The sequence below is a fragment of the Phytophthora sojae genome (assembly GCF_000149755.1).
Source record: "Phytophthora sojae unplaced genomic scaffold PHYSOscaffold_4, whole genome shotgun sequence".
In the NCBI taxonomy this organism is placed as follows: Eukaryota; Oomycota; class Peronosporomycetes; order Peronosporales; family Peronosporaceae; genus Phytophthora; species Phytophthora sojae.
In genome coordinates, this window is record NW_009258118.1 from 5,088,255 (window position 1) to 5,108,037 (window position 19,783).

Here is a 19,783-nt window from a genome sequence, read left to right on the forward strand (position 1 = left end):
TGCTCGTTTTGGTTTAAGAGCTGCCGCAAACAGATTCACCCTCGCGTCTCAGACTTGATCGTACCAACACAAGGCGATAAACGGCAACTCACAGAAGGCCCCAGCTCGCGCCTTGTCACCTTTTCAAACCGACAAGCAGTAGTGAGTGAGATGCTTGAGACTCTATTCACGACTGAGTGTTTGGTTGCCACGGCCTACTTGGAGGCCGTCGTCCCGTTCTTCTACTGCAGCTACGTCCTCGTCATGACCCACCTCCCGAACGCCCGCTACCATACAGACATGACTGGGATTTCTCGGGATAATGTGAACTGGACTATCCTCCCTGTTCTACTGCTTGGGCTGTTGCAGATTGCGTCACTTGCCGTACTGGCAATGCTGGCCAAGCGCAACTGTGGATTTAATTCGTTTCACCAGCTCGCATTTGTGCTGAGCGGCCAGGTTGCATTTATCCAGGGGAATTTGATGTTGTGGATTGTACTTATCCTGAGTTTTCGCGTGGTGCATTTTGGTACGTTCCTTCAAAGCTAGGCGAAAGAGTATCCGAATGCTAATGAATTGGTGTCCGTGCAACAGGCGTGGACTTCACCTTCAAGTTTGCTTGGGTGTGAGAGGACCTTACGAGTAGATAGCACTCGATTCGACTTTATCGCCTCCTTAATTTGAAGCACATACTGGTGCTGGGTGCTGCGTCTTACCCTGAGGGGCGTTCTTAACAGAGGTAGATTGGTCAACAATAGACGTGTGCCTATAAAAGCTCATCCACTCTGACTGTCATTTTCCATTTTGGTAAGCTTAACTTGGCGTTCTCATGCTGGCGCTCCCCGGGAGGAAGGTGTTTAATGCGTGGAAACGGCTCCAAGTCAGCTACTGCGGCGGCAAGTACTCGATCCAGCGAGCTCTCGCTCTGGAAGCCCACAGTAAAAACACCTCACCCTTGCACGTCCTCCTCATTTGCTTTGGGACGCTACTACCCATGGTCGCTCTCGTGCTCGTTCAAGAACTGATTCCGCTCCAAGACCCGAGTGGTGGCTGGCGTGTCAACTACGGCTTCTGGATACGCGCTACGCTCCTGCTCGCCACTGGGGTACGCACTGTGACTGTCCAAGCCACCTACTTCATCGACGGCGTGCAAATCTCCACAAGACGCCAGCTCTTGTTGGCAGTGTGCGTCTCGATAGTCATGACAGCTTTGTCCGTGACCATCGCCTCGAACGTGATCTTCCCCATCCCATTCTTCATCATATCAACTGCACCCATAGGGTGCGTAGTGCACCTCGTACTGTTCCGCGTGATCGTAGGCAGCCGAGTCATGCGCAACATGGTAACGCACCGCAGTCAGCTGGCCAACTACTCGAACTTCGTCAACTCTCAGGCCTTGATGGCGCTGGTATTCCCTGCCTACGAGGCGTTGTTTCGCGCTACAGAAGGCTCAAGGTACCAGCTTCTGGTGATACCGCTCTTACCGGTAATAAAGGTTGGTATAAAAAATATCGTGCTGCGGTGCACCTCGCAACTCGAAGACATGATGCCGGAGGCTGTCATCTTCACGGTCGACCTCTTCTACGGGATCTACATGGCAACCTGCATGCAGAGCTCCGAGTCGATTGCGACAGTTGTCGTCATAACTCTCACCGACCAGGTGCAATCGCTAACCATGCTCTACGGTTTGCATCGAAGGACTACAACCATTCTTCAGCGATTGTGCGATACCATCGGAGCTGAGCCGGAGAACACCAATCTGCTGAGTGGGCTCTGCTCGCTGTGCCAAGACCCAGAGAAGTTTGAAAAGCAAACGCAGCGAGGGGTTCGGAAGCGCTCGTGTCTCCCTCAAGTTTTGTCTATTGAAGACATGGGGCTGCTTGAGATGCTCGACAAGATTCCTAGCAAGTCCGCGAGTATCAATGTGAATTACCTCGCCTCGGCTCAAACATCAACCAGTTTTTCGAAGTGCAAAAAGCTGCGGTGTTGTAGCTCACGAAGGTCCAGAAGCTCGATCCATCCGACCACTGCTGCTTTGGCGCCACTTGATTCTGAGAAAGACGTTGAAAGTCGAATGCCGGACAATACAGGACCCAGTCTCGAAATATCCGCAGCGCATGGCTCCATTTTGCAGGAATCGCTAGAGGCAATTTTCACAACGGAGTGTCTCGTCATCGCTGCGTACTTGGAGTTTGTGATCCCCTTGCTTTATTGCTGCTACATCTTGGCCATGGTGCGACTGCCAAGCGCCCGCTATCACTCCGAGATGGCTGGCATTACCCTAGAAAATGTGCTCGGAACCGTGTTCCCATTATTTATCTACGGGCTGATCCAAGCGCTGTCCTTCGTCGTCCTGGTAGTTATGATCAAGCGCAACTGTGGGATTCAAGCCTTGCACCAGCTTGCATTCGTGTTGGAGACGCAGATGCCTCTGATTCAAGACAAACTCATGTTCTGGCCGACCATGACCTTCTGCTTTCGTGTGGCACATTTCGGTACGGTTGGGAGGCTTTTGATGCTACCTAGGACTGTCTTAATGCGAATTGTTCTGTATCGATGTTATTCAGGTGTGGACTTCACGTTCAAGTTCGTTCAGCGTTGATACGCCGCTAGGGTCTAAAGCTTCATGTTCTAAGCAGCCTGGAAGACGCCTCGAGCCACACCCTGCTCTTCCTCCTGCTGACTAGCGAACGAGTTGAAGATCTGCTCCAGCGTCGTCTGCGAGACGCTGTACTCGCGGATGTGCATGGTGGATTTAATGTCCTCGATCAATGCAAACATCCTGGAGAGCTTCACGTCACTGGGGCCGCCGCGCACTTTGAACCGACAGAAGTCGCTCTGCCTTTCGAGTACGACAACCCCACCGGCTCCAAACGCTTGCTGAAGATACTCCTTGAGCTCGTTGAATCGCGTCTCCTCCACGCACCACGCGCAGAATGCCTCGGCGCGAATGAATCCGTCTCGTTCCAGCGCTGCAGCAAGACTGTAACCCGTCGGGTGTGCGGCAGTGATGAGTCTAGCAAGATCGACGTTGCCAAACGCACGACACTTGTCCTCCAGATCTGCTGGTGTGACGTAGGCGTTGCCGTCACTGAAGACTCTCTCCACTAGACGATCAAGTTCGTCTGCAGCCACAGACTCGAACTTGGTGTCGAATACGAGGCCATCACCGAACCGAGACTTGAGATGCTGCACGCTGCCTAAGCAGCGAAGACGACCGCCGACCATGATCCCCACTCGAGAGCACAAGGCTTCAGCCTCCTCCATGCTGTGCGTTGTCAAGACGATCGTGGATTCCTTGCCTCGCGTTGAGATATCGGCGATCACATCCCACATGAACCGCCGGGAAACCGGGTCCATGCCGGTGGAGGGCTCGTCCAGGAAGATGATCGGCGGACTGCCGATCAACGCGATAGCGACCGACAGCTTGCGCTTGTTGCCGCCGCTCAGACTTCCCGCCAGTTTGTGCTCAAAGTCTGCGAGGTTCAGCTGCTGAATTTTCTCCGTCACAACTGCCTCCATGTCGGCTCGAGCCACGCCCTTGATCGCCGCAAAGAGCTCGAGATGCTCGCGCACCGTCATCCGCTCAAACAGCGCGTCGAACTGCGGGCAGTAGCCGATTTGTCGGCGCACTTCGATCTGCTGCGTCAAGATGTCGAAGCCGTTGAGTGTTGCCGTCCCGCAGCTCGGAGCGACGTCGCCCGTCAGCATTTTCATCGTCGTCGTCTTGCCGGCGCCGTTGATGCCCAAGAAGCCAAAACACTCGCCTCTCTTCAAGCCAAACGACAGGTCTCTCACGGCCACCTTGCCACCAGGGTAGACCTTCCTCGGTCCAGCAATCTTCACTGCATCTTCATTCGCAGCCCCATTAGCGACTCGCTGAGCTTCCTTCGCCACATCCTCGTCGATATCCAACTTCCCATCGTCAACGCCCTGAGCGCTTGCGTTCTTGCGTTGGAGTCCGGGGATTTTCACGCCGTAGTCGATGGCAAGCACCACCGCCGAGAAGAGGAACGTCGTGAGCACCAGGTAAATCATCTCGGCGCCCATGAGGTCCATGCTAAACGGGCTCTTCTTCTCCGTCGTGCCGTCCTGCAGCGTGTCGAGCTCGTTCAACACCAGCGACAGCAGTCCGTTGCCTAGATCGAAGAGCGGCGACAGTCTCCAGATGAACTTGAGCACTGAATTCACCGACTCGGTCGACTCCATCACGTCGAGGATGTAGCTCACGATCATGAGCACGACGCCCAGCAGAAAGTTGATCTTCATGGTGAACGTCTGTGACGCCGCGTGCTCCTTGAAGAGGAACGACAGGCAGTAGGTGAACGGGCAGATCGCGAAGCCGAAGAGGATGAAGAGAAGGATCACCGCCGGAAACGTCTCGGAGGTGCAGCTCGAGCACTCGGAGTTGCCGGTTAGCGCCGAGATATCGAACGCTTTGATGAGGACGATGGCCGCGACGCAGGGCACGGCGAACATCATGAGGTCCCAGAGGTAGTTGGCGAGCCAAAACGCAGTGAGCGAGACGCCCGAGACCAGTTGCTGGTGTTTGGAGTTGTGGCTCGCCTCCTTCTCCCTCACCAGGTACACGACGACCGGCAGCGGGAAGTACGAGAACGAGATGCAGACAAAGACGCACGCGCTGAAGGCCAAAACGGAGCCGAAGAGCGCCTTGGCCGCCGCTGTGAGCGGTAGTGGATGGTTGTTCACCGTAAGATCCACCGTCGAATCGCTCGAGTTGGCAGCGAAGAACCGATAGATCGCCTGGTCCATCAACGCCTTGAATATGACGGGCGCGTGCGTGGCGGTAGTGTTGGTGAACAGGTTGTAGCTGAAGATCTGCTCGTCGCTGTCTCCATAGACCATGAACGCGCTGTACTGATCGTCAACCGCTTCGGTGTTGTTGGCTCCGTAGCCTCTGTTGTACAGCGTTTGGCCCATTCGAAGCCCGAAGCCGGTAGCGTCCGTCGCGTTGATCTCCGGGTCCGAGTAGGTGACGTTAAAGACGGTCGGAGAGTTTGAGTCGTAAGCCGGAGACTCAATCGCGAGCTCCTGAGCTTCTGCTCCAGAGAAATACGACGCCATGACATCGCTGCACCATTCACCTCCAGCCTGGCAGAAGTACGGGGTCGGTGTGGAATTGTCGGAGCTGTACGCGTTCGTGTTCAGCGCCAGATTCGGGTCATCGGACGTCGTGCTGCTGCTCTTCAAGATAATCAGACCTGCCAGAAGCAGCAGAATCGGGTAGAACGTCGTGTAGATGATCATCTTCTTCTCGCGCTTGGCGTGGTGGAACCTCTTGAGAAGGAGAGCGCGCAAGTGCGAGAAGAACAGACCGGATGTCTGCAACGCCGCTACAGGAGCAGCCTCGCTCTCCGTCGGGCGCGTGCGATGGCCCAAAGTGTGTTGGTGGTTCTCATCGTCAGCCTCCGCCACTTTGATGAAAACCTCCTCCAGCGTCGTGGCTGAAATGCCGTACAAGAGCAAGCCGAGCTTGGACAGATTGTTGTCCATCTCGGTGAACATGACCGAGAACATCGGCGAGCTCTTTTGAGGCAGCTGGAACGCGATCTCGCTGCCGACGTTGCTTAGCAGCTCAGCAGAGGGGACGTACGACCTGATGAGCGTGGTGACGGCCTTGTCGTCGCACCTGGCGTCGTCCTTGACGATAGTGAGGTTGTAGCCTGCTCCGTACCGGTTCTTGAGGAAGAGCGACGACCCGCAGCAGCGCAATTCGCCTTCTGCCATGATGGCATGGCGATGCGGTCTCCCAGGATATCGGCCTCATCCATGAAGTGGGTCGTCACCACCATCACACGGCCACTGCGGTTGTTGAGGAGGATCTCCCACGTGCTACGACGGCTGTAGGGGTCCATACCCGAGGTCGGTTCGTCCAGAAACACCAGGGAGCTGTCACCCAGGAGAGAAATAGCGACCGAAAGCTTCCGCTTCATGCCGCCGGATAATTCCTTGGACAGGACGTGGCGCTTCTCCGTAAGACCCACCTGACGGATCTGTGAGTCCACGAGTCCCTGCAGCTCCTCATTCCTGTATCCTTTCACCCGTCCGAACACTAGAAGATGCTCTTCAACCGTCAAGTCCTCGAACAGAACGTCGTGCTGGAAGCAAATACCCAGCGATTCGCGAATCTCCTCCATGTCTTGATTCAGCGAGAGACCACGGTACTTCGCGTCACCGCTCGATGGCGCCGTCATGCCTGTGAGCATCGAGATCAGCGTCGACTTTCCAGCTCCATTGTGGCCGAGCAAACACGTGATCTGGTCCTTGTACGTGATCAAGTCTAGCCCCTTCAGTGCCACCTTTTGACCGCCTGGAACCTCAAACACCTTCCCCAGACGTTGAATGGACAGCACTTCACCCCGCCGCTCTTGCTCACGGAGCTCGGCACTCACGCGCTCAATGTTCGGGTTCACATCCAGCGCCACGCTGTCGAGTAAAGAGTCCGTAGGCGTCTCAGTCCCATTCGAAGTCGCGGATTTCTTGCGGCCTCGCCAATACGACGGGGAGAAAGGGAAATACCACTTGAGCGACGTGCCGTACTGCTTAGGGATGATCCTCTCGAAGTACAGACCCAGCAGCGTGTACAGCACGCAGTCCACGAGGAACATCTGCAGCGCTGTAGCGAGTCGGAAGTTAATGTTGAGCGTGTCCAGATTTCCGAAATTTGCGCCGATACCGGACGATTCAAAGTCCGCGATGGTCGACAGACCAAACGAAAGCGCAACTGGTGGCAAGATGCAGGCGTGAGAGATGTCCTGCTCCGGCGAGTCGTCCGTGAACGCTTGGGCCACGAAGTACATGAGAAAGAAGGCGATCATCCCCACGAAGGACCCGGTGCGGGCGTTGCTGAAGAGTGTGCTGATGAAGAACCCGAAACAGAGAACGCTCATTCCGAACAGGAAGAAGAAGAGGAAGATGACGACCACCGAGCTGTTGGCGAATAGCCCGACGAGACCCATGAGAGCTTGGAGCACGGCGCCGGCGAAGATGATGAGAGTGTACGTGATGTACCAAGTGGCGACAATCGCGCGCTCCTTGACGCCCAAGATCTTCATGTACTCGCGCAGACGCAGCTCCTTCTCCTGGATGAAGACCACAAGGATCCTCGACGTCAGGTACAGGTACGAGAGGATGAAGATGATGGCCAAGACCCCCGAGACGTCGTCGTAGAAGGGAGAGCTCGTGTACGCTTCAATGGGGAACGGCGACACCGAAGACCCGAGATATGGCTGCGGGGCCTGGCGCAGCGGCGTCAGCAGCGCCTCCTTCGTGCTAGTCGACAACAGCGACAGCATAGAAGAGAACGACGTATTGGAGGCACCCGACGCTGTCGCGTACTCGCTCAGAGCTGATTTCAGCATGGCATCGGCCTCCAACGACTTCAGTAGCCGCTTGTCTAGTGCGTCCGACGCGGATGCAGTGGCTTGTGCTCGCTGACACTGACCCGTTGTTGTCTGCGTCGTTGCATCCCATTCGGGCATGCAAGTCACGAAGCGCGTGACGAGCGTCTGCAACGTCATGAAGCCCGTGAGCGTGTAGCGCGTGTAGTAGTCGGTCTTGATGGACTTCTGCGAAGGATAGAGCGCTGACGCATCTCCGTTTGTCGGCGGGATGAGCCCAAGCACGCCGTTGTTGGTCTCCGTTGAGTTGAGACGCAGTGTGTACTCAATGGACGAGAACGAGCCGATGTCGCTGCCATTCGGGTACTTGTCGAACACAATTCCCCCGTAGATGCGCGGGCTGTCGAGACTGGAGCCGTAGCTCTTCCCCTTCACGTACTCTTCCAGCGCGTCTTCCGAGCCAAAGAAGGCCACACTTTCCCGAAGACTCGCGAACTGCAGCGACGTCGAACCGTTCACCAGATTCACGCGAAGGTACCAGAGCTCCATTGTCTGCATGAAATACTCGCGCGTGAAGGCGTTGTCGGGCACCACTGCGATTTTGTAAGGCACAACGCACCCGTCACATTCCGATGGCACGCTGGACGCTGACGACGAGTTGGTGTCGACGTATCCGTTCAGCGCAACGCCGACGGTGCAGGCCGTGTAGTCGCTGGAGGACAGTTCGTGGAGTCTCACTCCGTCGGTCACGGATTGGCGGGCCATGTACCAAAGCAGACCCGTGACGGAAGTCTCGTATTGCGTCCACTTGGGCAGCTCCGAGGGGATGGCTGAGAGTGAGAACCCAGTGGGGTCGTACAGGTTGTCGGAAGTTCCGGCGGAGCTATCGCTCCAACCAGCAGGGACGTCGACGTCGTCTACGAGGTGCTTGAGCGCGCCCAATAGAAGGACGAAGAGACACGGCAGAGTGATCTCGAAGACGGTGGCGCGCAGGTGGCGGCGCTTGAGTGTGTAGTTCTTCCAGAGCAGCGTGCGCATGTGCGCCACCATCGTGCGGTTCGCTGCCAATGAGGCGGAATCGACCTCCTTCTTCATGGATGTCTGACGGCTGGAGGCTGGATTGGTGTGGTTTTGTGGTGGCTTGTTGTCGCGGCGGTGGAATGAATAATGCACGGGTCGACGTCGAGTATCGGAACACGGAGGGAACACTGTAACATGAGTACAACTGGTATCGCTTCAGGGAAGCCTTACCGCGGCAACATGCTATGAAGGCACACGCATTGGATTTTCTCCTAATGGTCTCCAGGAAAATATCCAGACTGCAACACACTCTCGGGAGTGACTCGGCCAACTACGGATGTAGCTATCGAATCGTCGGCTATGTCAGCCGTCAAACGAAGTCAAAATCTACTTTGCAAAGTCACCGCGATGTGCACACTTTTCTGCTTGGTCTCGAGCACCATATCTCAGTACATTTAGTACATTTCCGGAGTCAGCACCACTGCAGCGTAATGAGTTGAATTATGATTGCTCCCTGATCTAATCGTGCTTGATTATGTGGTAAGTACACCGCTACCGCATTCGTTGAAAAGCTGGACCCACATCGCCAAAGGGGTCCAGCTTATCGATGAAGGGCTGTGGGCTCCTAGTGTCCCTGTGGGTAAGGCCCACGAAGATCAAGCGTTCCACTGAGGGTTCGAGTCTCGCCCGGAGCGATTCCGATACAAAAGCCACGTAAGTCTATTTCCGACCCCCGACTACCTCCATCACTACATCCCCTGGAACCCCCTAAGTCACCCACCCTAATGGATCTCCCGATTAACCTCTGCAACCGCATCTCCTCAAACCGCCGCCTCACCACGACCTCAGGAAGGGAAATCGATCAACTAGGAATAGTTTAGGGGAACTCACTTAGACGTCAAAGTGCCAGCTTCCAGCAGGGTCCGAAATAAGTGCCTAAATATACGCCACCAAGTCAAGTTCCTGGGGCCCTCTCTCTCTCGATGAAGGGCTGAACAGTCGCTTTTAATGTCATTGGCTGCAAATCAGGAAGGGTCAGTCGTACCTCGACTGTGATTGGACAAAATATAACAAATGGGTCCAGCTCTCCCTTCAAATCTGGCCCATCACGGATAGCGCCAAATAGTGTACCCTTCCCGAATTGAATACCTCCTCTCAAATCTGATAGAATGTGCTCAGTATACAAAGCTATTGTACCTACGCCAATTTGTATACCTCAACCGAACCGTATAGAACGTTGAGTACTTATAATTTTCTTGAAACTGCAAATTTATGTGAAATTTAGCATGTTAACATCTGATTGGCTAAGAGATGTCTTGAAATTGAAATCACCTTATATTTTACCTGTAAGTATTACTTTGTCAAATACGGCAAGTTGTTTTATCTTTTTGAAGACCACAGTTTAACCCCCTCAGATCGTTCCTAGGACAAACGAAAGGGCCAAAACTTTGGCGCCCTGCTGTCATAAAACTACACATGAATATGAAGTTTTCTTAGCATGGGCAGAAAACCCTTTCCTTAATCTCTCTGTTGACGGATCAGCTTCACTTAATTGATTGTCCTTGTAGACATAAAGGCAATCTAAAAATTGTCTCTAATAACATATCACTTTGACGAATTTATCCCAGCTGCTTGGACAAAATTGAGGATTTGACTGGATCTGAGTATGGACACTGCTATTTTTAGCTCTGATACAAATGCGTGAGCCATAAGGCGGGCATACAAATGTCAAGTCTTTTTTTGTCCTACCGGGCTGGAGGTAGGACAAATCGGCTTATGTACGCCACACCAAAAACCAATTTGGTCCTTTTTCCTAGGACAAATTTAGACTGGGGTTAAAAACTGACACTTGTCTTCAGTGCTGTTTGCAATTTTTGGAACTTTACGCAAAATTACCGCAAGGCACCCAAAGCAAAATAGTTTTGGTTGTTGGTCTAAGTTCTGCTTACATCTAACGGCATGACAGGCGTTGTGAACCAACTCTGCGCAACCTATGGATGTCTCCATGGTTTGAAGACTGGTACATACATTGCCAGGGTGTCATCAAAGAGGGTTTGCAGAACGTAGCTAGCTCTACAGTATACAAAATATCCAGACTTGTATGCGTCGGAGCTACTTTGGTAGTATACCCTCCTATTTGTATATTTTTCTAAATTTGACAAGTGTTCAATTCAATAGTATGCGGTATACAAATTGGCGTTTTTCGTTATATAGGAAAACCGAGACGGGGGTCCAGCTTTTCGATGAAAAATGGGGGGTCCAGCTTTTCAACGAATGCGGTAGTCGATAAAATGATTCACGGCGTTGGTGACATTGATCCCGACTTGAGTCCCACAGCCAGCATCGTGTTGAACTACGGATGGAGTGCACACTTCGAAAGTTCACCACTTGTATAACACTCTACCAGGATATCTCGGTCTTTTGCCGAATGGCGGCTACCTCGATTACATGTATGTAGTCCATTTTGCCGTCTCTTGTGAACCCAACAAACAAAATGTAGCGTGCAGGACACATCGTTGGCAGTGTAAGCTGCCAGTTAGTAGCTCCGCAACATTGGATTCTACCCTCACTGCAACCTCCCCCGTGATGGCATGCTGAGGTATGACGACGATCTCGGGGGCGTGAAGGCGCATTGTATGACGAGGCCGCCGTCTAGCTTCAGAAGCTTCAGATGACGATGACTCCGGATCACTGCGGCGGCAAGTACCGGTACTACATAGTTATTAGAAGCAGTATAAGCCCGAGATTCCCTAGGACGCAGCAACATTTTTGACATTCACGCTAGCTCCAAGAAAGAGCTTTCAAATTGCTACCGTAGTCAAGTCTGGGCTATTGAGCTTTCTAAAGCTACATGTATTCTAAAGCTCAATAGTCTACACTTGACTAAGGTAGCAGTTTGGACGTCCTGGTTCGGGCTACGAATAGATTTCATGAGCAGCATTGTTCTCGGGCGCTATCTGTTGACTGTCCACACCAACAACTCGAAGAACGAATGGTCTCCTTGCTTGCTTCATACGCACTTCACCTATTCCGCGGCTGGAAGCGGCTTCAGGTCAGCTACTACGTGGGGAAGTACTCGATCCACCGCGCACTTGCGCTGGAGACCTACACGGTTAACGCCTCGCTATTCCGCGTGTTTGTTGTGTGCCTAAAAAGTATCATGCCCATGGTAGCCCTGGTGTTCGTCCAAGAAATGATCCCCCTGCAAGACCCAAAAGAGGGGTGGCACAAGAATTACGGGTTCTGGATTCGCGCGAGCATAGTGACGTTCGCAGTAAGTCGGTCCATAATTGTCCAAGCGACCTACTTTGTCGATGGCGTCGTGATCCCGCCGTGTCGGCAGGTGTCACTGCTGCTTTGCGCTTCGATTGGCATTACGGGTTGCTCCATGGGCCTCACCTCTCTCCCAACATTTCCTGTCCCGTTCTATATGGTGGTCATTTCTCCCGTGAGCTCCGTGATACAGTTCATCTCATTTCGCATTGTGGTGGGGACGCGAGTTCTACGGCAAATACTGCAGCATCGAGATCAATTGCTACGGTTCATGAATTTTGCGTCAGTCCAGACCACGATGGTGTTCGTGTATCCAGCCTACGAGGCTTTGTTTCGTGCTGCGCAAGGTTCTCGGTATCAGGTTCCGGTCATTTTTATTCTGCCGCTGATGAAGGTCGGTTTGAAGAATACCATGCTGCGCTTTACGACGCATATGGAAGATATGACCCCAGAAGCCGTGATGTTCACTGTAGACTTCTTCAACGCTCTGTACTTGGCTACGTGCATGCAAAGCGCGACGTCAATTACTGCATAACGGCCACCGACCTCATTCAGACTGCTGTCGTGCTATACGGCCTCAACAATCGTACTGCAACAATACTACCCAGACTTGGTGAGGCACTCTATTTATCGTCGCCGTGCGACAACTTGCTCAGTGGAGTTACCTTACTGTGCCGCGATCTTGAGAAGTTTGAGCAGCAAGTGCGCTCAGATATTCGCGTTCGCTCTTGCCTCGCTCACAATATGTCGGTCATGAACGAAGATCTGATCTCCAAGCTAGACAAAGTCCCGCTAATGGTTAAGGCCGGACCACCTTTTCCAGCTACAGAAGGAAGATCCCACTGCCTCAGCTGCCGAAAGCACAAGAGCAATTCCATTCTGCCAATTCACCCCGGCATGGATGTTGTCCCTCACGCTGCTTGGGCGGAAAAGAGTCAAGATGTTTGTGGCAGCTCATTATCGCTCTCGAAAAGCCTGCCGAATCACTCCACAATACTGCGGGAAGCTCTCGAGATGCTTTTTACGACAGAGTGCCTAATCCTTACCGCGTTCTTGGAGGCAGTCATCCCCTTCTTCTATTGCAGCTATATTCTCGTCATGGTTCACCTTCAGAGTGCGCGCTATCACGCGGAGATGGTTGGAATTAATCGTGAGAACGTGGGCTCAAATGTTCTTCCGGTGTTTTTGTTTGGGCTGCTGCAAGTTACGTCTTTCATGGCGTTGTCACGGATGATTAAACGCAATTGCCGAATTGGAGCACCGTACCAATTGGCGTTTGTGTTGGAGACACAAATGCCCCTAGTGACAAGCAAGTTAATGTTCTGGGCTGTTGTTACCCTGTGCTTTCGCGTCGAGCATTTCGGTACGCTTTTGAGGTTTATCTCATTATGACCTGTTGACGCTCTGCTCACTTCTTATTGCATCTACGCAGGCGTCGATTTTACCTTTAAGTTCAAGTGGAACTAGTCAGACTAGCCCCTGACATGCAAAAAAAAACTCACTTCTTCATTTTTTTTCACTTACCATCGTCTTCAATCGCTCGGAAGTGGTGCATATCGCATCCGTTATGCTGCTGATGGCGTTGATCAAGCGAAACTGCGGTATACGAGATCTCCAGCAGCTCGCGTTTGTGCTCGAGACGCTGAGATCGCTCATCACGTTCTGGATCGTGATGACAGTGTGCTTTCGCGTGACACACTTCGGTATTGAATTCTTCAGCGTAGGGACACCGGCCGACTCGTTCTACTTCCTCGCCAGAGGCAGCGTCAAAGTCACGGAGGGCAGGGTATAATACGTTCATCCTATTGCTGCACCGGTAGTATTCGTTTTCCTGACTGATGAATAGTTTGGTTTTGCACGCAAGTGTCGGCTTTAGTTTCCGATCGTGAGCACTTCAACTTGCTTCCAACTCAACATTTCCCGTTATTCCGCCCTTTCTATTGTAAAATTCACATTAGAAAATCACTGGCCACGGTCTCGGATAGGCATGGCCAGCTTCAGACGCAAGACACCAGCCGCATCTTCGCTGCGCAGCGGCACCAAGCCGTTCCTCAATGGGCAAACGCTCGTGTCGTCGGGTTTGAGCGAGCTGGACGCGGCTTTGGGTGGCGGGTTGCTGGTCAACACTCTGAATGTGGTGGAGACGCCTGCTGAGTCATCGGACGGGGCGTCGACGAGTCTCGACGTGGGCGCTGGGGCCTCCGAAGCGCTGGCGATTGACCTACTGCGATACTTCGCGGCTGAGGGCGTCGCGGACGGCAAGCAGCGCGTTGCAATTGTGGCCCCCGATGCAAGGGACTTTATCGCTGCGCAACTGCCTCTGGAGTTGAGTCTCGCCCAACGACAGGTCAAGCAGCAGCTCGCAGACACAGAGAAGGAGACCGAGGACGCCCCGCTGACTATAGCGTGGCAGTACGGCAAGTACGGACAGCAACAGAAGCAGACTCAGAAGCAGCGGTTCTGCCACAGCTACGACCTGTCCAAGGCGATGCACCGCGAGATGCTGGCCGCCAATGAGCCAGTCGCTATTGACCCGTTGGCCTGGATGACGGAGAGTGTCAGCGACGTGTACGAACGTCTGTACCTCGCAATTGAAGAGTTGGTACAGCAGCAGAAGGAAGGTGGAGGCGGCCAAGTGATTCGAGTGGGGATGTTGGGGCTGGGGTCATCATTGCTGGGAGCTCCGGACGCTGCGCACATGGCAGCGCTGTTCTCCTTCTTCAGGCGGCTGCGAGCTCTGCTCAGCCAGTCGAAGGGCGCTGTGTGCCTCGCGCTTCTCGGGAGCGACGCACTGAGCACCTTCCCGACTGCGTTTGTCAACGAGCTTCGACACCTGAGCGACATGGTGCTGACACTGAATTCCTTCGCTGGTACGCGCGACCTGCTGCCTGAGGAGCTGCTCGAGTTCCAGGGCTCTCTGACTCTGCGCAAATTGCCGCGCGTGCACGCGTTGGCCTGCCACGCACCGAGCAACACGCGCTTCGGGGTGAAACGCGAGCGGCGCAAGCTCAAGATCGAGAAGTTCCACCTGCCACCGGAAGGATCCCGCAGTAGCAGCAACAACTCCAGCAGCTGCGGAAGCAACACAACGAACAGCGGACACGACCCGCTGGCCTTTTAGACAAGAGAAATGTTAGTGCGTTTCTGGTAGTTAGTTATTTCCTTTTTGGCCTTGAACCTGTGCTGCTCCAAGTCAATGAGGTCATCATCATCGTCTTCATCCTCGAGCAAGAAGACACGTCTTCTTGCTCGTCATCTTTCTCCTGCTCTCCCTCTGACTTGGCATACTTGTGCTTGGACTTGGCCCTGCGACTGGCCTTCTTGCGCCGCAGCCGCTCGATCTTCTCGCTGCGCTTGCTCAGCGCCCCGTTCGCGTGGTCGTCCAGCTTCTGCAGCAGCAGCTTCCGCGCGGCGCGGCGGTTGCCGTCCAGCGAGCGCGTCTTCTGGCAGCGCACCTGCAGCCCTGTGGTCACGTGCGTCAGCAGCACGCAGTTGCGCACCTTGTTGATCTTCTGGCCGCCCTTGCCCGAGCCTTTCACGAACGACTCGTCCAGGTCGGCCTCGCGCAGCTCCACCTCGGTGCGCTGCTGCTTGGACTTGGCAGGGCAGTCGCTGGGCGAGAAGAGGGTGGGGAAGAGCAGCGTATTGGGGACTTGGAGAGGCGCCCAGCGACGCGCCACGCTGCTGGAGCTGGCTGCGGGGCGCAGCGTCGACAGCCAGAGCATGGCGTGCTTCTATTGCAATTAAATGTAAGAGGAGCTCTTTCAAGGACAAGTACCCCGTCGGGACCAACGCGTGCAAGGCTGACTGCGCCATCCGAAACCCGCATGCAAAATGCAGCCCGGTTAAACCATTCAGCTTTCAGCCCAAGCTCACACGAACAACTTCAACAGGTCCCGACCGCCAAAGGCGTCACGAGTTGCCCGGCTGGAAGGGCATTTGAGGCCCCTAAGCAGCAGGACAAGGCGTACTGGCAGTTCGTCGTATGTGTGGTAGACGACAAGTACAAAGATATTCCAAGGCAAGACCTCACCCGCGCCCACGCCAAAAGCTTTTATTGCTTTGGATGCAAGGAGGAGCTTCCATCAAGAAGGGAAAGAGTTTGGTTGGCCCCCACATGCGGAAATGCCACATCGAGGCCTTACGGGCTTTCAAAGAAAATGAGCGGCATGAAGCAGCCCTGAAAGAATCGAACCAACTGGTGAACTTGTTTGAACGAGAAGATGAATCGGAACAGAGCTTCTTCGAGGGCATTTTGTCGGAATGGGTGGGTACGGATTTGCGACCTACAAGTATCATCGGCGACAGAGGATTCGCGAAGGCGATAAGGTTTGCAAACAGCGCAACCACTGTTCTTGAGATCCCGTCGAGACAAACGGTCGCGCTCCGTGTCCACGAGAATGCTTCAGAGCGCCGTTTGTCACTGCGAGTGATGCTGGTGAGCGACGACGAATGTGACTTCTATTCGGCCTCGTCGGATATTTGGACTTCGATAAAGTGTGAAAGCTTTATAAGCTTAACGGTTCACTACCTTGACAGCCTGTTCAACATGAAGTCGTGGACACTTGAAGTTACCTCTATTCCTGGAAAACACGATGGAGAAGCCATTGCAGATGTACTGTTACGTTGCTTTGCGTGGTGGCGTCTGGACACCAAGAAGTGTGTTCGATTTCTACGAGATGCTGCGTCAAAAATGAAACGTGGATGCACCCTCCTTGGGCTCAATCATCGATCATGCGCAGCGCACTCACTTCACCTCGTTGTAGCCGCGGCGCTTCTGCAAAAAGGAGATGAACGAAAGAAGGCGATAGCAGTTACTGATGGAGCCAGCACCGTGGCGAAGTTGGCAGTACTCTCGGCAACGTCGTCTGTGTGCGCAGTGAGCAGTATGTAGAAACCGAAACCCAGTGGATAGATGAGCAGCTGGATGCCTTGGAAAATAGCCCGGACTGGGACGACGACGGTGAAGACGAAGAGTTTATTAGTGATGCTGATATTGATGCGCTTTGTGGGGAAGTTGCCAGTTTTGTTGCAGAAGCCGAGAAATCGGCGGCTATGGAAATTAGCTCGGCTGATATGGAGCTGGTTCGCAAAACGGTTCGAATGTTCCGAAAGCTGGCGGACTACTTCCATCGCTCACAAAAGGCTCGTAATCGACTAGATGAGCTGCAGTCTACTCGAAAAGAGCCCCTAAAAGTGTTGTTCGATTGCCCGACGAGATGGAACAGCACAATGGTTATGCTCCAGCGCTTTTTGGATTTGCAGCCTGTGGTGAAAGATTTTTCCCTGTACATTAAGTCGGAAGAAGGCGAGAAGGAGTTTAACGATCGATCTACAAAAAAGTTGAAGCTTCCAAGTACCAAGCAGTGGTTCATGATTCAGTGCCTGGTCGAGCTGTTGGCCCCGTTCAGCGTTGCCACCACTATGCTCGATGGAGAGACCTATCCTACGCTGATATCTCTTCATCTTTTCATCTCTTCACTCAAACGATCGCTGGACAACCAACAAATATTTGATGTTCTCTATACAAGTGTCGAGAAGGAGGCATACGCAATGGAAGTGCTATCCATCATGCAATCCGTCCGCCGAAGCTTTTCAGCCTTGTTGAAGCAGCGGTTTGACAAGGAGGCAGACCCCGACCTTTTGTGGATATTGCTTGACCCCAACATGACGAATTCGGCGATTTTCACTGCGGATGAATATGAGAAGGCGCGGGAGCAGTTTGCCGATGAGATGTTCGTGCTAAAGAAGAAGTCTGCTTTGGTTCACAACGACGCAGCTCGTTCTCAAAGCCCTGAAAAGCGAATGACTGATGCTTCAGACCGCGCTCGACAGAGCTTCCTAAAGATGTTGTACGGATCGAGAACGTCAAATCGGCAGCTGCGATGGACGACAAGTTAAAGACTGACTGCGAGTGGGAGCTAAGGAGCTACTTGAAGCAGTCGAGCGAGGCGGAGGTCAAAGATCCCGACATCCCCCATCGGCTTTGTCGTGGTGGAAGCAGAACCATTCAAAATTTCCGACTATTGCTGTTCTTGCTCGCAAGTGGCTTGGATGCATCGCTACATCGGTGCCCTCAGAGCGCGCGTTTTCCACTGTAGGTAACACAGTTACAAAACGACGTTGTTCGCTGAAGGCTAGCACAGTTCGGGATATGGTGTTTATGGCTCAAAATGGAGCAGCATGATATGTATCTAGTTCGTGATGACAACACTGTAACTAACATGTATAATGTTTGTATGCGTCTTCATAACGAAACTTCTTCACGTATGTAACTCATTTCAATGGTGCTTCTGCGATAGTATTGAATGAAGATGGTAGAGCGCTTCTGCAATTTTGGGCCACTCCGTCGGATCCAGAGACACACAAACCGTGAACAAGTCCGGCATCGATTGAACTAACCTGATGAAAACTAACCAGCGCCACCATCTAAATGATGACCACCTCAGAGACTTTGTGGTCTGAGTCAATATCCCCGCAGCCTTTTGCGTGTGAATACGAAATGACATGCTGATCCAACACGGGCAGTACGACACTGACCAAGAACATGTCGACGTACACACACCACCTCCAGCGCCATCCACCGCGACAAGCCAACGCCGGCCGTCATCTCGTCGTCTTCTCGCTTAGCTGTGAGATTGGTCTCTAGGCTGGAGGCGAGCTGGACGTTATCGACTTCACGTCTCGATGCAGTACTTAAGTCTCAAGCGAGTGGAGGTACGTGAGCACGTACGCCGCGTTCCGAGCGATCGTCAACATGCTGAGATCGAAGCCTGTGGTGTTTTCACACACACTCAGCAACGCACGTAAGTCGCCGCCCTCCATAATCTCCGAGACGGTGCACAAGTCCGTCAGTGAGTCTCAAGCCATGCCCGCGAACGGGACACTGCGCGCGTGCTCGAGCGTCGCCATGAGCTTCACGCCGGCCGGGAGTGCGTCCACGTGCTTGACGCTCTTGCGCACTTTCAGCAGCAGCATCTAGACCGAAACGAGCCGATGGTTGAACAGGCGTCTCTGGAGTCGTCGATGGACTTGGCTTCCGATTCCATGAGGGAGAATGGGACCTGTGAAGCCGTTCTCTTCCTCCCGCTCAGTGTCGCGAGACTGGTTAGTCTGGCCGACTGTCGGTCATTGCCGCACGATGTACGGGCCGACTCAGAGGAGGGGTCAGCTGAGTTGACGATCAACTTGGCCACGTTGGCAGCTAGGTATGGCGTGTCTGTCACCACGAAGTTGTAGCCTTCCTGCAAGTCACGGGAATACAACCTAGAGGTGATGTGAGTTCGCTGACAACGCATCAGGCCACAAGACAAGCGGCACAGCACACGATCAAGAGAGTTCTGCTATCTGAGACTACCTGTGTATTATCGGCGCGTAGGCCTAAGGGTAGAGAATCCGATCCCTGAGAAGGTGGCAATCTAGCGTTCCTGAGCATGTAGTCAACTACGGTAGTCGAGCTAACATGCCACAAAATAGAATGCGAGCCGCCATATGCAATGAAGCAGCCCCCACAAGTGGCATCTCACTATTTCGAAATAGTGACCAAGCGGGTGGTGTCAAGGGGGCGTTGATCAGGCGTCCGTTGGCGACTTTTGACGTCTGGGTGTTAACCTTCGATAACACCGGACGTCGACAGCTCTGGTAAGATAGGCACTGCAACAGGATCTCCGCTCAGGTTTTGGCGGACCTTTCCTTGGAGCGTGACACTGTCCCTCTGTGGTGACGCGAAATATCTAGCCAATCGGAGAGTACTGGACGGGCTATGCCTGTTTAGGCGAAACAACATCCGGTTTAAGGGAGATGCTTTATTGAGGTAAAATATTTTGTTTGAGGTTTTCAATATCTTAATTGAGGAATTGTGGCCTTGTAGGACACATACTCTGCTCAATTGTCGGTGGGCAGGCATTCTGCAGGTAGATTCTGCACCGACAATCTCGAGTCGAGATTCTTGACTGAGCTGATACATCTGCATGCTGACATACTACGTAGCAGTAGTCTAGGCAGGTAGTGTTGCAAGAACTCTCCCACCAAAGATCATTGTCGCGAGCGTACAGTATACTGTAATGAGTTGCCTTCAGGGTATGTCGATACCCCCCCACGTTGCTATCGGAGTCAATATATTAGCATGCTGCAAAAAACACAAACAAAAA

At 53.2% G+C, this 19,783-nt stretch overlaps 7 protein-coding genes across 7 annotated transcripts; 5 read left to right on the top strand and 2 right to left on the bottom strand.

Moving 5' to 3' along the window:
- Window positions 1–150: 150 nt before the first annotated feature.
- PHYSODRAFT_332044 (hypothetical protein) lies at window positions 151–608 on the top strand (the record flags this gene model as incomplete). The annotated part of the gene is made up of 2 exons (XM_009528966.1): window positions 151–508; window positions 574–608. The coding sequence occupies 2 exons, from the start codon at window positions 151–153 to the stop codon at window positions 606–608; spliced, it is 393 nt and encodes a 130-aa protein (XP_009527261.1).
- A 200-nt stretch (window positions 609–808) lies between these two features.
- On the top strand, window positions 809–2,581 carry PHYSODRAFT_332045 (hypothetical protein; the record flags this gene model as incomplete). The annotated part of the gene is made up of 3 exons (XM_009528967.1): window positions 809–1,903; window positions 2,114–2,474; window positions 2,547–2,581. 3 exons carry the CDS (start codon window positions 809–811, stop codon window positions 2,579–2,581), a joined length of 1,491 nt encoding a protein of 496 aa, XP_009527262.1.
- A 29-nt stretch (window positions 2,582–2,610) lies between these two features.
- On the bottom strand, window positions 2,611–8,435 carry PHYSODRAFT_261380 (ABC transporter ABCA1 lipid exporter family; the record flags this gene model as incomplete). Its single annotated transcript, XM_009528968.1, has 2 exons — window positions 2,611–5,663; window positions 5,699–8,435. 2 exons carry the CDS (start codon window positions 8,433–8,435, stop codon window positions 2,611–2,613), a joined length of 5,790 nt encoding a protein of 1,929 aa, XP_009527263.1.
- Window positions 8,436–13,620: 5,185 nt separating this feature from the next.
- Window positions 13,621–14,754, top strand: PHYSODRAFT_315175 (hypothetical protein; the record flags this gene model as incomplete). The annotated part of the gene is made up of 1 exon (XM_009528969.1): window positions 13,621–14,754. One exon carries the CDS (start codon window positions 13,621–13,623, stop codon window positions 14,752–14,754), a length of 1,134 nt encoding a protein of 377 aa, XP_009527264.1.
- Window positions 14,755–14,893: 139 nt separating this feature from the next.
- PHYSODRAFT_383105 (hypothetical protein) lies at window positions 14,894–15,202 on the bottom strand (the record flags this gene model as incomplete). The annotated part of the gene is made up of 1 exon (XM_009528970.1): window positions 14,894–15,202. A coding segment is annotated over one exon (309 nt), but the record flags the coding sequence as incomplete, so codon positions are not given.
- An 881-nt stretch (window positions 15,203–16,083) lies between these two features.
- Window positions 16,084–16,323, top strand: PHYSODRAFT_421358 (hypothetical protein; the record flags this gene model as incomplete). Its single annotated transcript, XM_009528971.1, has 1 exon — window positions 16,084–16,323. A coding segment is annotated over one exon (240 nt), but the record flags the coding sequence as incomplete, so codon positions are not given.
- Window positions 16,324–16,871: 548 nt separating this feature from the next.
- On the top strand, window positions 16,872–17,820 carry PHYSODRAFT_497967 (hypothetical protein; the record flags this gene model as incomplete). The annotated part of the gene is made up of 2 exons (XM_009528972.1): window positions 16,872–17,353; window positions 17,598–17,820. 2 exons carry the CDS (start codon window positions 16,872–16,874, stop codon window positions 17,818–17,820), a joined length of 705 nt encoding a protein of 234 aa, XP_009527267.1.
- Window positions 17,821–19,783: the final 1,963 nt, after the last annotated feature.